The following is a 17,888-nucleotide window of genomic DNA, read 5'->3' on the forward strand; positions in this document are numbered from 1 at the left end:
GGATCGTACACCGCGGGTGGTTGGATGGGAGCATCACCCTTGAATCAGAGAGAGAGAGAGAGAGAGAGAGAGAGAGAGAGAGAGAGGAGAGAGAGAGAGAGAGAGAGAGAGAGAGAGAGAGAGAGTGAGAGAGAGAGAGAGAGAGAGGGGGGGGGGGTAAAAAAATAATCAACAATTAAGAAAAGAATCAACTTATAAGGTGTCGACTGTAGGTAGCAACTCTTTGGAATGAAAATAAACATAAACCTATTCACTTTTTATCATTTTGATCTTTGAGACTCTTGATCTTGATAACTGACTGGCTTTGCAGGAATTATTTGAGACAAGTATTTTTTTTTCTTTAAAGTAAGATGTTCAAATTAGATCAACACAATTGAACAAATTATTATTTTATCTCCGAAAATGATCTTTTTTATTTGAACAAGAACTATAATTATCTGAGATTGAAACGCGTCACGTCACCTTTTGCAGTCATGTCATTGCTTAAAATGAACGCATCCAAATAAGATTAAACCAGATATCCTGAGCATTTATCTTTCTTTCTTTTTCTTTTACAATATGTGACCCATCGTCTCAAAACGGTATTATGTCGGAATGAACCATATGCTTAAAAGCTGAATTAAATGTTAAACTGGTCAGGAATATAAATCGTTGGGAATAGCACCCTAAAATATGGTATCCATTCTCCTCAATAAAACATACAAACTCAACACAAGTCTGATATTTCTGGCTATAAATTCAATTTTCAACATCTTAACCAACCCGACTTCACACCGTTTTGAGACGAAGGGTCACATATTTGGGCAAGGCAACAATAAAACGACAACACCTGATATAGAAAATAAGTACAATATGTCGAGTGATTTCAGAAAAAAATATTAAATTTCTTTTAAAATTGTAAATCAAAAACCCATATACCAGCAATAGTACCATAATATTACATATGCACCAAACCTTCCACTATATTATTTTCATTTTTTTAAAATTTGATTTCAAGAAGGAGGGAAAAAATATGAACATACCTTTTTTTTTTATCTTTGCCTATTTCCACAGTATTAAAAATTATAAAATGCAACAGAATAGAAGTAGACTTGTTCAGTTGATTGTGATAAGTAAATTCCCTCGGTCGAGAGGGAAAAATATCTCTGTAAGTGGTAGGCTTGATTTATATGAGGATGTACTGTACTTACTGAATTAGATATTTTAAAGAAATGATTTTGCTTTCATCACTTTCTCTGGACTAATCACAAATCATCAAAACAAATCAGTGCTTCCTCCAAGAAATTGTCAAAAAGGAGGATTTTTTTTAGAAGCCCGCATGCCGAAGGAGGGTCCGGGGACATTCAGAATTTTTTTTAAAAAGCAAAAACAAATCAAAAATACAATGAATTCAAAAATGTTGTACAAAACTGTACTTATATCAGAACACATCATTTATAATGATTGGGAGGAAAGCCGTTGGAACACTCCTAACAATAATTGCAAATGGGTCCTATGGCAGTTATAAAAACACAACATAAAATTCATAAAACAACAACAAACTTAACTAACTACTTCAGCGACAATTCTCACACACAAGTTATACAGGGAAACAACTTATTTCAATGTGTATATTCACAACATCGGATTTCTACAGGTCATTCCTATTTTATTTATTTTTTATTTTTTTCAGTTTTACTGCACTTGCACTATTTTAGCACCAGAAAAATAAAGCAATAGGACAGACTATTTTTTTTTTTTTAAATGAGGATTTTATCTGCGTTTGTAAGCACCCAATAAAAAAGTAAGAAAAAAAAGTAAGAAAAAAAAAGTAAGAAAAAAAGTAAGAAAAAAAGTCAGAAAAAAAAGTAAGAAAAAAAGTCAGAAAAAAAAAGTAAGAAAAACAAATAAAACTAGGCAGAGGAAGATCCAAAATCAATCTTTGCGTTTTGTCTGATACTTACACAAGTTCCACCCAGGCACAATTGAAAGACCTCTCACCAAAAGGGATACACTCAAATGGGAACACTGGCTAGTACATATCAATAATTAACCTTAACACACCACAGTCAAGATTACAACAACAACAAAATTATAATAATCTCTTTTGTTTAAAAAAAAGAACTGATTAACATGAAATAAAAACATCCAAATGACTATAGGGAATGAGAATAGCGGAAGAGTAGCATCCCTTGATTGGACGTCACCCATAGTCTTTGACGTCACCGGCGGAAAAGTTATGAGAGAGAGAACGTCATGTTGGTTGTGCGCATGCTTCCGCGAGCACGAGAGACGCATGCGCACAACCAACATGACGTTCTCTCTCTAATAACTTTTCCGCCGGTGACGTCACAGACTATGGGTGACGTCCAATCAAGGGATGCTACTCTTCCGCTAATCTCATTCCCTATATCCCTCTCGCCTGTGGCAGACCTGCCACAAGCTGCAAACAAAAATTCTGAATATCATTGGGAGGGAAATTCCAAATTGCAAGAAAGAAAATCTTTATCAAAACCTGCATGTTTTTTATACCTTTACTTCATGAATTATCTTTCAGAAATCTTAAATTAATGAAATGTAATGCCATTCAGTTGGAGCACATCCATTTCCTGCTAAAATAAAACTTTCAAGCATATCACCCTAAAAATTTTGGTGAAAATAATCATAATTTAGGCTTTTTAAAAAATTCTGTATATGTGACCCTTCGTCTCGAAACGGTATTATGTCGGAATGAATTGGACCCCGAAAAGGACTTTAGAATTAAATTGATAGTAAATACCAATTTTTGAGCTTTTGCATTGTGAGAAATTGTCTTCATTCTGTAACATAGCAAATTGAAACAAACCCCAAGTTTCTTGTTTTTGTCAATAAATTCAATTTTTTGCACCCAAGTCATCCTGACATAATACCGTTTAGAGACAGTGAGTCACATATACCAATTGAATCCATCTAGGTGGCAGGTCTGCTAACAATCTCATTCAGGGCCCAGACAGAAACAATCAAGCTTCCATTAGGACAATGGAACAAAGCTGAATGAAAGAGACAACAGTTCAGGGGTCTAGGAGAGACAGTAAGAGTTGATCTCTAGGGTCCACAAGAAATTTTTTTTTTTAATCCTCCCCCCATCCCCACCCAGTATTTAATTTTTTAATCAAAGGCATAGGGATATAACAATCACGGTAAATGACTGGCTGTGCTACTGGATTTATAGTGGGCTTCACCGTAGTGGAGGATATCCCATAGACAGCTCGACAGGGCAGTTGAGGCATCCATCGGGTTCATGCAATTGTAGTTAATCAGTTGTTCGTGTCGACTGATCAATCTGAAAACATAACAGAAGAAAAAACAGCTTACTTATTAGAGCTTTACAGTAACAAATAGGAACACTATTTTGTTATAAGCTTCACTGGGTACAGTTAAAAATACGCTTCCTCCATCTTCTCTTTTTCTTTTTTTTATCAAGTGGATATAGCATGAATAGGGAATGAGATTAGCGGAAGAGTAGCGTCCCTTGATTGGACGTCACCGGTGGAGAAGTTATTTGTAAACAAACCAACTACAAGCCAAGCGCTCCAAATACAAAATTTATTATTCATATTTCTGTACAAAAATGCATAACGTTGATTATGACATGAATTTTTGTACAGAAATATGAATAATAATTTTTTTTTTATTTGGAGTGTTTGACTTGTAGTTGGTTTGTTTACAAATAACTTCTCCATCGGTGACGCCCAATCAAGGGATGCTACTCTTCCGCTAATCTCATTCCCTCAATTATGTGTGTGCTGCAAATTTCTATTTTTGAGCTGAATTAAATAGTATCATTATTAATATTATCATCATCAATGTCATCCTTATTCTTTAACTGTCGGCCATTTGACATAAGCGAAGGGCCAAAACAATGTGTGCTTTTTTGAAACATCTATTTCTTTTTAAAGTTATGAGCAGCATGTCTTAGGAGAGCTAAGTAAACTAAGGCTCCCATCTTTTGTAAACAAACCCTATAAAATAAGTGGTCTATATCAGAACAGACACTCAAAAAAATTCGTTATCATCTGAGGGACTTTTATGAGGTCAATGAAACAAGAATGGCATTGTTTGTACATTTGAGGAGGAGGGAAGGGAAGGTTGGGTTCTAGAACAAACTAAAAATAACCTAACCAATATCATCTTTTATCAATTTTATCTAGCGTCGTAACACAACTGGTGAGAGCAGACATGCCAAATTGAAAACTTCAAATTTAGTCATTTCTGTGTCAATTTTTAGTAATTTGACAAAGAAATTTGTAATTTCTGCAATTGTGTACCAACAACCACAATATTATAATTATTATTATAATTATTATAGTAGTAGTAGTAGTAGTAGTAGTAGTAGTAGTAGTAGGTATGTGAGAGTAATTGGTATCATGAGAGAAAGTATTTAATTTTTGACCTATTATAACCACATATAAGTTTGGAATACAAGAAAACGAATTACTGTTTAGCACCAAAGCAATATCACGAAGACTAAAATACGAGGGCTCTTTCAGAAATAACCGAAAAATGCCCATTGCTCAGCAACCAGTGGAGATTTTTTAATTCTGTAAACGACATGATATTCCTTATTTCTTTACGGATATTCCCAGAAATTATGAAGTGCATCATTTTGCACAATGAATTTCTAGACGATTTTAAAGATGGCGGCCACCTTGAAACTTGGTCAAAGGAGGAAATCAGAGCTGTCATACGTTTTTTGAACGCCAAAAGTCTGAATCCTACCGAAATTCATAAAGAACTTCAGAGTGTATATGGTGAGCATGTTATAAGCCGTACACAAGTCTATCACTGGTGTAATTAGTTTGAAGCCGGCCATTCCGACTTGACAGAGAGGGAAGGGAGAGGGCGTTCGATAACTGCGTCGTCAGAAGACAATGTGAAGCGAGTTGATGAGCTTATTCGTCAAGACAGGAGGTTGAAACTTCATGAAATCGCAAGCAGTCTTAAAATTTTGGAAACTTCTGCCCATAGAATTGTATTTGATGAACTTGGCTACAGAAAAGTCAGCGCAAGATGGGTTCCTAAGCAATTGACAGACAATCATAAAGAACAAAGATTGGACATCTGCAGGGAACTTTTGAGAAGAAGCAAGAGCTCACGCAGGGTTCACGGGCATACTGTCAACGCCGGCGGAGACTTTATAGGGTACGATGTGACTTTTCTTGACAGCATAGTCACCGGTGATGAGACTTGGTTGCACCATTGCACCCAGAAACAAAGCAAGATTCGATGACATGGAAACATCCATCCTCACCTGTCGCGAAGAAATTCAAAGTCATGCTATCAGCAAAGAAAATAATGGGAACTGTTTTCTGGGACAGTCGTGGTGTTATTCTGATCGAAACCTTACAACCTGGAGAAACAATCAATGCTGCAAGGTACTGCCAAACTCTTGACAAGCTTAGGGGGGCCATTCGCAGAAAGCGCCCAGGGCAGTTGACCAACGGGGTCAGTTTGCAACACGACAACGCTACACCCCACACAGCACGAGTGACGCAAGGTTGGCTAGAGAAATATGGATGGGAGATTTTGCCACACCCACCACAGTCCAGACCTCGCACCATCTGATTATCACCTCTTTGGGCCACTGAAACGTGAGCTGGCAGGAAAGCGCTTTGATGTCGATGAAGAGCTTGTTGACCATGTGCGGAAATGGCTACAAAACCTTGACGGAAATTTCTTCCGAGAGGGTATCTATTCCATGGTGCGGCGTTGGCAGAAGTGTGTCGACAGACTTGGCTGTTACGTAGAGAAATGAAGGACGAGTCAAGGTATGAACACGTGCAAGAATTTTGTTGATAGCATAAAAAACGCGGATTTTACAGGCATTTTTCGGTTAATTATGAAAGAGCCCTCGTACTTACTTCCTTCCAAGCGGTGAGTGGTGACAAACATTTCTTAATATAAGAGCGGCAGTCAAACGGATGTGTTTGGACACAGGGCCTTCTCGCTGTTCCTGATGGGGGAAAGTAGATTCATCATATATAATTTTTCCATATATACATCATTAATAATTATCAATAGACCTGTGAGCACACAGTCACACAAAAACAAACAAAAAAATCTTACACAAAAAAGTCAATTCCTTAACAACATTTATTTTTTCTGTCACAAAATCTTTTGAGATTTTTAGCAAGTTGCACCAAGAAAATTAATAATATATCAAAACCACGGAGGAAACATTATAAAGCAAATAATTTTGTAATAAACAAAAAGAAGAGAGAAAAAAACATTTAGGAGTTCCAAAATCATAGAGGCCAGCTTTTCAAAGACCGAAAACAGGGGACACTCTAACACACAATACCGAAATGATCCAAAACAGCTGTTTATTTGGACTATTATTTAATATCATTCATATGTTAGAGCTTTTTCTATTACATGTTTTAATTGATTGTCAAAAAAAGCATGGGACATGCAAGAGTCAATTCGTTACACATAAAGAGTCAAATTATTTTCTTAATTTGAATTTCTCTCAGATTATCAAATTGGGACAGTTGGCAGCTACACAAAAAGGAATATAGATAATCCACCAAACAAACATCAGATTATCAAATTGGTACAGTTGGCAGCAACGCAAAAGGGAAGATAGATAATCCACCAGATTATCAAATTGGGACAGTGGGCAGCTACGCAAAAAGGAATATAGATAATCCACCAGATTATCAAATTGGGACAGTTGGCAGCAACGCAAAAAGGAATACAGATAATCCACCAGATTATCAAATTGGGACAGTTGGCAGCTACACAAAAAGGAATATAGATAATCCACCAAACAAACATCAGATTATCAAATTGGTACAGTTGGCAGCAACGCAAAAGGGAAGATAGATAATCCATCAAACAAACATAAAATTTTAACTGGAATCATCCGTGTTGTCAAAAAAGCGAGAAAATTAATTAGAAAAATCACACTTACTGCAAACTCCGGGAAAGGTGGCTTGATGATAAATCTTCTAATGGCTTGAGCTGCAGCATCAGGTGGATATAACATTGGCTGAGGGGGAGGTGGTGGTAGAGTGGCGCTAGGATTTTGACTAAGAGTGAATCTTCTATGACAAGCTGATCTCATAGCCATTTCAGTACAGTGATAATCCTACAAAGAAGAGGAAAATAATGACTAAAGTTAGATATTAAACTAATTTAATGTCTTAATATCCACGTCAGAGAAATAAGAACCATTACTCCTAAATTAACTTTTAATATCTTATCTACTTCAGAGAAATAAGAACCATTACTCCTAAATTAACTTTTAATATCTTATCTACTTCAGAGAAATAAAAACCATTACCTCCTAAATTAACTTTTAATATCTTATCTACTTCAGAGAAATAAGAACCATTACCTCCTAAATTAACTTTTAATATCTTATCTACTTCAGAGAAATAAAAACCATTACCTCCTAAATTAACTTTTAATATCTTATCTACTTCAGAGAAATATGAACCTAAATTAACTTTTTATATTACCAATGTATTGAACAAAGAAGATTGTTGGTGATCTGCTTACATTTGTTTGTTAGCAATAGAATTGTAATCAACTTTACATACATTTGATATTGATAAAATGTTTGAAAAACCTCTTTCCCACTGAATTGAATCTCTTGTGTCATTGCATTTAAAATATAGCATGTCCATATTTTAAGTCAGCATTCGAAACGGAACAAAAACTGATCTTTGTCAAGGAACAAAATATAACTCTTTTATTTTCTTTTTAGTTGGTTTTGTCTTTTAACGTTACGAATTTTATCTTTAATTTTAATTTTTTTTTAAATAAATTTTTATGTCAACACTTAACAAAATATATCAAGCAAAATCGTACTGTCGGAAGATTAACAAACCTGATTATTTCAATTCAAATAATTGACAAATGACTGCACCAGGTAAAAAACCAGCCCAATTACTGAGTCATTACTCGAGTGCAATTAATTAATTAATAAGTCAAGAAGATACTTACTTGGATATGAGAGACCAAGGACCATCGTTTCCTAACAATCTTTTCACAAGCTAACCACTGGCAACAACTCTCCTTGGCTTTTGGAATGTGATGTCTGAATACGTGTAGAAAAACTCGCTTTGCACTGGAAAAATTCCTATAAAATAATTGGAAAAATATATGAATATGATTAAATACGGTACACACATTTACATTAAAAAAGGGGAAAATATTAAATTCAAAATACAATTTTATTTTTTTTAATTCAGATTTTATTTTTTTAAATTCAATCAGTAAAAAAAAAAAAATTAACAAATCAACCAGAATTTGGACCATTAATATTGAAAAACAAAACTTAGCCCTTCAATCATGTCATTAAAAAAATTCAATCTAAAAGAAATATGAGAAATGAAAATAATATAAAAATGTGTGAAATTGACAGGAAAATACTCTCATGATCAGCTGCTCTAAACTGCACGATTTTGCCATCAGCAGTTTTTCTCTCGAATTATCAGTCTTTTAAAACTGCCAGCATTTGCTTCATAATTTAGAACAGATTTCTAGTCTTGTTTAAAAGTGCTAGTCTTCTTCTTTCTAAAAATATCAATTTTGTTGTTTGATAAGTGTTGCTGCTAGATACAGGTTAAATTGATTCGCTTTAGACCCCTTTGACACGAAATTACGGTGTTTTGATAGCCAAATTTTATACCCCTTTGGCACTCTCCTGATGACCAGATTTATTCACAAGTACCAAAATAACAGACAGCAACAGAAAGATTTTCTTTTAGTATAACTTTAAATTGTGTTTGCAGGAGTTAAGCTCTAAAAATTTATGTCTACAAATTTTCGCCTATATTATTATGACAATCAAATATAAATATATAAGTATTATGTGTTTACTTGATAAAGGCCAAGGGCCGAAACGTTGTTTGTCTTGTGTTGTTCATTCAGGAGTCAGATTTACTCCCTTTATCTTTATCTCCATTTTATTCACTCACTTAGACACCTCTATTTATTAGTTTTATTCTGAGCTATTATATGATGTCTTATTTAATTTAAGTATTGTGTGACTTTATTTGAATTTTTAATGAATTTTTGAAAATGGGTATTTATGCAACTTTTATGCCATAAGTTGATTTATTAGCATTTTTAATGCAATAAGTTTTTTTTATACGGTCAGTCTTGAAAGAAATTGCGTGCTTTGACTTGTGTATGTTCAGAAGAAAAAAAGTGAGAATTTTATTGTGGTGGTGGTGGTTAGGATAAATGATCTGTTGCTGGTAATGATAATGATGATGAGGTGGTGTTGGTTATGGAAGTGACAATGATGATGACATAAATAACGACGATGATGATGATGATAGTAGTGATGATGACAGATACAAATGATATCATTATTCAGAAAAAAAATAATATTGATAAAATTAATTTATGAAATTACACAGAATAAAAAAGTTCAACATGATGATGATGAACTGGTGGTTACAGTTAGTTGCAGTGGAATTGATGTTGTGATGGTGGTGGTGGTTGTAGTGATTAATATGAAGTGGTTAAAGTAGTGGTAGTAGCGTTGTGGTAGTTGTAGTAGTGATGATAATGTGGTGTTGGCTATTATAGTAGTGGTTGTAGTGATGACGATGATGTAGTGTTAGTTATTGTAGAAGCGCAAGTAGTGGCAGTAGAAGTGATGATGATGTGGTGTTGGGTTATTGTAGCAGTGGTGATGATGTCATGCTGGTAGTTGTAATAGTACTTGTGATTGTGATTATGATGTTGTTTTGGTGGTTGTAAGTGTGGTAATAGGGATGGTGATGTGGTGGTGGCAATTGTGGTAGTAGTATTGGTGATGATGATGTAATGGTGGTGGTTGTCGTAGTACTTGTGATGATGATGTGGTTTTGGTGATTATAATTGTAGTAATAATGGTGGTGGTGGTTGTAGTTGTGGTGGTATTGATGATGATGTGGTGGTGGTTGAAGTGGTGGTAGTAGTGATGTTGATGATGTGGTGACTGTTGAAGTAGTGATGATGATGTGATGGTAATGGTGGTAATAGCAGTAATAGTGATGATGATGTCGTGGTGGTGGTTTTAGTTGCAGTAGTAGTGATGATGTGGTGACGGTGGGTTGTAGTAGTGATGATGATGTGGTGGTGGTCATTGTTGTAGTGGTAGTAGTGATTTTTTTAAAAATTTAAAATTGGAGCTTTTATACAGCGCAATATTCACTAAACATGCTCAAAGCGCTTTAAAAGGGGGTCCCTGACCAACAGCAACACGTAATGTGTAGAACGAAACATGACGCCTGTTAGGCGATATTACAATTTTTTCGGACAGAGACAATGCTGTTAACGACCAGGTACTCATTTTACACCTGAGTATGGTGAGTGATGATGATATGGTGGTTGTTGTAGTTGTAGCAGTGATAAAGTGTGGTGTAGGTTGTAATTGTAGTTGTGATTATGAGGTTGATGTGGTTGTAGCGGTAGCAGTGATGATGATGCAGTGGTGGTGACAATGATAATAACAATGGTATGGTTTAGGTAATTTTAATTTGTCTTAGAATTTAAATTGGAGAATAGCAGGTTTGTAGAAAGACATGATGTCATAACAGCAGGAAATTCTGACCAATGGTTGTGGTAAATCAGTGCTGATGGTGACAAAAAGGGAAAAAGGAGGAAAATTATGAATGGTTTTATTTACGCCACATGTTTACTTCACTAACCCCCCACTTTTAGAGCCATTGAGATGATAAACTACTCTAGCTATCTTCTGGATAGTGGGGAAGCTGCACCAGTTTGTTCCACCACACATCAAATCTCTCAAAGCCAGAAAATTTGATTGAGGAAAATGTCATTTTTAAAAAGGAGGAAATTCCTCCCCTGACACAAAAATCGCGGATTTCCGCGGATCCAAGGAAAACCATCAACACTGGTAAATACTGACTTAAGATTCTCTGAAATTTAAAATCAGAATATAGCACATTTGTAGCAGGAGCTAGTCTTGTCTTAGTGGTAAACAGCTAAATTTTGAATTTTTATACTTATAAGGGCTTTAATAAATACTGATCAAGCCTCCAATATCACTAAAAAGGCAATGTTTGGTGACTCACCTTCTGCATGTTGCCCATTCACACTTATACTCCAGTACAATAGAAACAGGCGTTTGGCCTTGACCTTCAGAACCGGCTCCAGTGTCAGCCTCTCCTTTCTTCTTCCCTCTTAATCTGACTGGGGTTTTGTCGGTCATTGCCACGATTGCTGCCTTTCTCTTTGTGCCAGGTGTGATCACGTTTGCCTGGTTCACCTGGATTCCAGTTCTCGACACTGCGTTCGCATTCGTGCTCGCACTGTCATTATCACATGAACCAGTTTGAGAAATCACAGGACGTTGCTGGGGCACTTTTGTAGATGTATTTGTGACATTGCATAACAATTTAGATGAGGGGGAGGAGGAGGATATCGGTGTCGGAGGAGCTGGTAGAGTTGATATGCGGGTTTGAGGGCGAGGTGAGGACGGAAATACAGTTGAGGTGGGTTTTTGGGGTGGTTGTGTTTGAAATATAATCTTTCCTGGCTGCTGTTGTTGGACTACTTTATTATTCACGACCACTCTAACCGGATTCTTTGTTTGCTGTTGCTGTTGCCCTGAAGAGTTGACCTGTTGTTGCTGATGATAAGCATTGCCCGACTGTAACTGCTGAGGCTGACTCAGACCGTTAACATTTACTCCGTTTCCAGGCGTTTGGCGCTGAACAACATTGACAATTATTTTCTGTGGAGTGTTACCCGATGATTCAGATCCTGTGCCCGATTGCTGTGATATGGAATTGATGGATGAACTAGTGCCGTTGACTATTCTTATTCTAGTATTACCTTTAGGCGGGTCTTGTCCTGATTGTTGCAAGACATTGCTGGACTTTGAGAGGATAATGGAATTGGGAGACAATTTGGGAGGAGCAGGTTGTTGTTGCTGCTGTTGTTGATTATTATTGTAACATCCATTTTCGAAATTGTGAACGATTCCATTGAGCTTTGGCCGGCCAGACTTGTCTACCAATTTCGCTAGGTCAGATTTATTACTGTCTGAGTCTGATAATTGCCCATTAAGAATGTCTGACTGAAGACCAGTTGATTGGGGAGAGGGAGGGAGATCACTGGACATTGAGTCTGGAGAACCTAGGACACCGTTTACCTCATGGTTTACACCATTGCACTGTGGGGATGTTATGGGCAATTGATCTGGTTGCTGTAAAGTTGGTTGCGAAGTTTGAATCATAAGTTGGGAGCTGGGCTGCCGGTTTTGTAGCTGATGCTGTGAGATTTGAACAACTTGCTCTTGTGGTTGCTGCTGGGGGAGTATTTGATTTTGATTCAAATTGTTAGGATTGTTGACAATGACATCAGATCTGGGTGGAAGAGATTCTTTCATCACAACCTGAGTACCGTTTACAGTCAGCTGGAGATTGTTGGGAGATGGTGATGGCTGGCTGAGTAAATGATTGGGTTGTTGGATAACAATGTTTGTGGCCTGCTGTGGTTGTGGTTGCTGCTGCTGTGGCGCCACGCAGATATTTCCAGTATTTCCTTGGATTGATGAGATTTGCATACCAACTGGAAGCTGGCTCTGATTGATGATAATTTGCCTTGTGCCCAATGGAGTTGTGGACACGTGACCTGTCAAGGTTTGGGGTGCTGGATTTGGTTGTTGCGTCTGCAATGTTAAGGAAGGAACAACATTGACAGCACCGCTCTGTTGAATAATGAGATTTGATGTTTGTCTGTACTGAGGAACAACAAAAGATACTGTGCCTGGCTGTTGTTGACATACTGCATTTTGCTGAATGGTTCCAACATTGCCCTGTACGAGAACCTGCCTAGGAGGCACGACAATGGTACCAGGCTGAGTCTGTATGACAACTGAATTAGGTGCTGCTCCTTGCACAGTGGCTTGCTGCAAAGGAGTGGAAAAAACCATTTGCGGCTGCTGACCTTGACTTTGGATTTGCTGGCTACCAGAAGTTAACATGGCAGCCACAGCAGGAGTTGTTATGGATTGAGTAACATTGGGTGTCAAAACAGACTGATGTTGCTGACCTAAATGCGGATGCATGTTATTGGACGGTGCTCGAATGAGTTGATTCAAAGAGATGGAAGGGTTGGATTGCGATACATACTGTTGTTGCTGTGTTTGTTGCTGAACAGCCGTTTGATGATTGACAGCGATGAGGTTATTGGAACCTTGCAGCGATATACCTGACCCTGACACCACCACATTCTGATGAGCGATGGTCTGTTGTGGAATGACAGGAACGTTAGTCCCTTGTTGCACCACAGCCAAACTTGTATTGGGAAGGGATGACGTGGTGACAATTTGTTGAGGAGATTGCTGGATGGTCTGCAGTGGAAGGGATGATGTGGTGACAATTTGTTGAGAAGATTGCTGGATGGTCTGCAGTGGAAGGGATGATGTGGTGACAATTTGTTGAGAAGATTGCTGGATGGTCTGCAGTGGAAGGGATGATGTGGTGACAATTTGTTGAGAAGATTGCTGGATGGTCGGCAAACTTATTTGGTGAGCCTGGGGAGTCACAGGAGCTCCTACTGAGGTGTTAATTGGATTACAATTTGGTTGTATTACTGAAAAACTGGTACCTGGTTGGGCAACAGTAACAGTGCCACCATTTTGTAAACAGGTTTGAGTAACTGAACTAACTACACAATTACTGCCTACTGCAATCGTATTGTTTGTTTGAATGCCACTATTTTGCACTTGTATAGAGTTTGCATTTTGAGCATGATTATATCTGATGGTTTCAGTCACAAAGGAGGTAACTGCTGTTTGCTTAGCCATATTTTGGCTTATATGGCTGGACTGAATGGTTGATGATGAAGATAATGATGTAGAGGAGGAGGCTGATGGTGATGATGAAGGCTGGGAGTTGGTTATGTGGGACTGCGATGATGCAACACTGGATACAACCTGGCCAGGGGGGGTGGCAGCCTGAGAAGAAATAACTCCAGCAGGTTTATTACACCAACTATCAGATGTCACTGTTGATGACCTACCCTGCTGGTAAACTGGACGGTGGCTGGGATTAGTCTGACTAGAGGTAACTGCAGGGCAAACAACAAATGTGCCTGGTGAATGTTGTGAGGTGTTGAAGGGTTGACTGGTGACAGTGTTACTGACAAAAGTCTGGTTATTATTATTATTAGAAAATGACTGCGTGTCGGGTGCATTGGATTCAGTATTACCATGGCACAATTTTTTGGCAAGGAGACTTTTGACAGTAGATGCATCAGCTGTCGTTGTATCAGCCGTTGATCCATTTTGAAAAGATTGATGAATTGGTGGTAATCCTTCTGGCTTCCTCTTTCCTTTTGATGGAGGTGTTGCAACAATAACACGACCTCCAAGTTTGCGATTGGTTATGGCTTGAGCTACTGAAGTTTTCACATTGCTTGTCAGCATCCCAGCAGTCTTTGGCATTGCAGAACTTGTAGCACCACCTGCGTGAAGAAGTTGATGTTGTAAAGAATGTCTTAACGGCTCCATGAGTCGTTGACGTAATGTTGATTGTGGTGTCTGCTGGGGGCTTACATTCACACTAACTGGCTTATCTGCTGAAAGCAAGACAGTAAGAGAGAAAAGAGCTTTTGTTCTATTGTTCGCCTATTGAGTACATTGTCATGTTTAACTATTAGAAGCTAATGCTGCCTTGTTAGGACAACTGATATTTATAGCTTAGAGAGTGGCATTAAGCTAACTAATTACTTGAAATTCTTCAGAAGAAGACAACATCACTGAACAGGCAAAATAAGATTTCAATGTTAGGGCAAGCAAATGAAACTTTGAAAAGGAAAATGTAAATTCGATGCGTGTAATGCGACTATCCATTTATGAAACTTACAAAGATCTATTACATATTCATCTTGATTATGTTTCGTATTTTGAAATGGTAAGACTTGGCCTTAATTATTTGCTTGTAGAAAAGAAAGAAGTAAGGAGGTAAGCTTTTACAGGAAAGTTATCTTTGTGTCGAGTAGAATATCCTAGTTCTTTGACCATGCAATTTCACATTATAAGAATTATAGCTATAGCAGTTACACTAGGAAGCGGGTTTATTTCTTGACAGAAGCATTATGATAGGGAAACTAACAGGCAGAGCAGATGCATGTGAAATTATGAAGCTTTTGCAAGATAAATAAAAGCAGCCTCCAGCAGACACCTTGAAATAAAATTCAATCCGTCAGACAACAAAAATATTAATAAATCAAAAACAAACCGAACATCCCTCTCATGATTTTTCTTTTTTAATCATATTTAGTTGTGGACCCAATAATCTAAAATACCTTCATCATAACATCAGTAAAAGCCTAGGATTGGGGCCTTCCCTTATAACAACTTAAATGACGACAATGTTTACCAATGTTCAGTTGGTCTTATTGATTAATGGATGGTTTTTCAACAGAGATGTCATCCAATTTAAGCTGTTTCATCTCTGATTGTAAAATTATCCGCAATTTTTTAAATTTCATTTTATTTGGGGAGAGGGTTTTTTTAAAATTATAGACATCCAGCATGTTCATTGATTTTTCCTAGGATTGTGAACCTTACTGAACTAGTGGTATACATGGGGGAAAATATAATCAAAATAGAACATAAGTCTCATGAATGAAGATGAAAAGATAAAAAAAAGGGGAAAGGAAGATAAAGTTGACTATCGAGAAACAATAATGCAGTCCATTCCATACAATCTTTTTAACTCCCACCCCTTATCCCCATTTCGAAGTTCTCTTTCTAGATTCATGAAAACTTTTCAACAGTCGTAACGTCACTTCCTCCCTAATGACGTATGGTAACTTAGTAACACTGGCTCTAAACTATCGGAACAATGGCGGACGCCCGTATGAAATGTTTCTCCAGCGAGCATAAAAGTGTATCCAAGGGAAAAAAAATATAAATGTGATCATGTTTTGACTTTTACACATTCTGATCACAAGGCATATGAAAAGTTCTAGCCAGCATGAAAAATAAAAAAGTAATGATTTTCTTTGTTTAGAACCAAGATGGCCGCCGTTGCTGGGTGGCGTGACATCAGACTACTGAATCCAATTTTGATAAACAAATACTATCCCAAAATTCTTCTGAGCATGCTTTAATATTTAATCAATGTCATGAAATATGATAAAGCATCTTGCAGGCAATAGAATATAATAATCAAATTGCAAATCACTAAATAAAAAAAACATTCTTAAGTGGTGCTAAGCTGCAGTACCCAAAAAGAGTGCAACTAAGAAAAATAATATGCATTGGCATGCAGGTGGCAGTTTCAAGCATAACTTTATCAGGTTAATCTATTATTATGGAAAATATAAAACAATAATAACCACTCCCCCCCCCCCCCCCCCTACCTCCGCCCCAAAACCAATACAAACCCCAAAAAAAATACTAAAAATATCATAAAAAATAAAGATGAAAAAAAAAAATGTATTAAATGCAATTTATTTATTTGTTTGTTGTTTTCTTCCAAACCAACAGTAATCAAGTACGATGGTACTTTACAAGGTAGAGACTAAGCTGTATCAACAATCTTATTCAATTTCAAGGGGGGGGGGGTTCAGCTTTCAGAGGTTTTATGGTGCTTGTGACATTACATTATTATCTCATTTCAGCGCCAGTTAACAGTTGTTGTACACCACAGCTAAAAGCATCAAAGAAAAGTAAAAACAAAGGGGACTGGCTCAAATTGGGAACAAAAGATTTCAGAGCCTATTTTATAATTACAAAAAAAAATTTAAAAAATCCCATCCAGGTACAAGCAAAGAGTCCTGCTATAAAGTATACTCTCAAATGTTTACAAATTACAATTTATCCAGAACTAATAATTATAAAAGTACATAACACAGAGGTGAATTACGACCAAAAAAATTATTTTTTAAAAAAATAAAAAAGATACTGATATACATTTGATAGAAAAATATTTATTTCGCACTCATCATTCTGATGGACATTCAACCGGATATATAGAAATCATAGGAACTGAGATTGTCAACCAGAAAAATGTGTCTTTTGACGTTACGAAATTTTTTTTTTTAATTTTTTTTTTTTAATGTTAGCACTTAACAGAAATTATCAAGCAAAATCATACTGTCGGAAATCCAACAATTGTACGAAGATTTCCATGCCCTGAGCCACTTACTAAATATGATGCAACCCAGAATAAAATCATGCAAAAGCCGTCACCAAGTACCTTTAAAGATAGTATCTTGAAACATAATCCTGATCACTCTAGCCATTTTTGTCAATTTTTTTTTAACAACTAATTTAAAACGCTTCACTAGAAAAGTATCTACAAAAGTCTAAAGGGATGATTTTCTCGATTTAATAAATTTGTTGTACCTTTATCTTCTTGTATTGTCGTGACAGCAAAAGGGCGCTGTGTTGGCCTTTTGCTGAGACCTTCAAAAAAGACATCACGATCTCCATTTTTACGATTGATACTTAAAACTTCAACTTGCTCAAATATTGTTCTGTAGAGGAGAAAAACATGGGGAAAAAAAGCATAATTACAACATATTTGATGAAGCATTGGTCTTGATGCCTTTGGATGGAGACAAACACAATTGATAAAGACTCTCTTTATAGATAATAATAGTAGGACATCAAGACTGAATTTGTCAATGTGACAAAATGAGCTTTACTTATCAGTCAGGATATAAGTAGTCACAAATGAGGCAGGACAGCGGCCACTGTGAAAACTCCAGACAATTCGAAATCGATAGGACCAATTTTTCATGCAATACCAGGCTGAAAATTTTGAGAATCTTGCCAACATATTTCTCAATGTAATGTGAGAATTATTAATTTTAACTCTCACCACACACACATTTTTTACATAGAGAGAAATAGATAAAATAATTATCATCCACTTTTTTTC

General features: G+C 36.7%; 1 protein-coding gene across 3 annotated transcripts in view; it reads right to left on the reverse strand.

The window, feature by feature from the left end:
* Positions 1-2,453: 2,453 nt before the first annotated feature.
* Positions 2,454-17,888, reverse strand: part of LOC144967031 (uncharacterized) — a 35,638-nt gene continuing 20,203 nt past the window's right edge. Inside the window, exons 16-21 of one of the 3 annotated variants that reach the window (XM_078903784.1) lie at positions 17,351-17,481; positions 11,058-14,457; positions 7,969-8,104; positions 6,932-7,108; positions 5,880-5,971; positions 2,454-3,301 (exon numbers count right to left, since the gene is read on the reverse strand). In XM_078903784.1, the coding sequence (XP_078759910.1) occupies positions 3,154-3,301; positions 5,880-5,971; positions 6,932-7,108; positions 7,969-8,104; positions 11,058-14,457; positions 17,351-17,481 (4,084 nt within the window). In that variant the 3' untranslated portion in view covers positions 2,454-3,153. Of the gene's footprint in view, positions 3,302-5,879; positions 5,972-6,931; positions 7,109-7,968; positions 8,105-11,057; positions 14,572-17,350; positions 17,482-17,888 lie in introns of all 3 variants that reach the window. The other 2 variants (XM_078903783.1, XM_078903782.1) reach the window with 2 other exon arrangements.

This window comes from Berghia stephanieae, chromosome 3 (genome assembly GCF_034508935.2).
Source record: "Berghia stephanieae isolate SIO BIC M18660-M18661 chromosome 3, UCSD_Bste_1.3, whole genome shotgun sequence".
In the NCBI taxonomy this organism is placed as follows: Eukaryota; Metazoa; Mollusca; class Gastropoda; order Nudibranchia; family Aeolidiidae; genus Berghia; species Berghia stephanieae.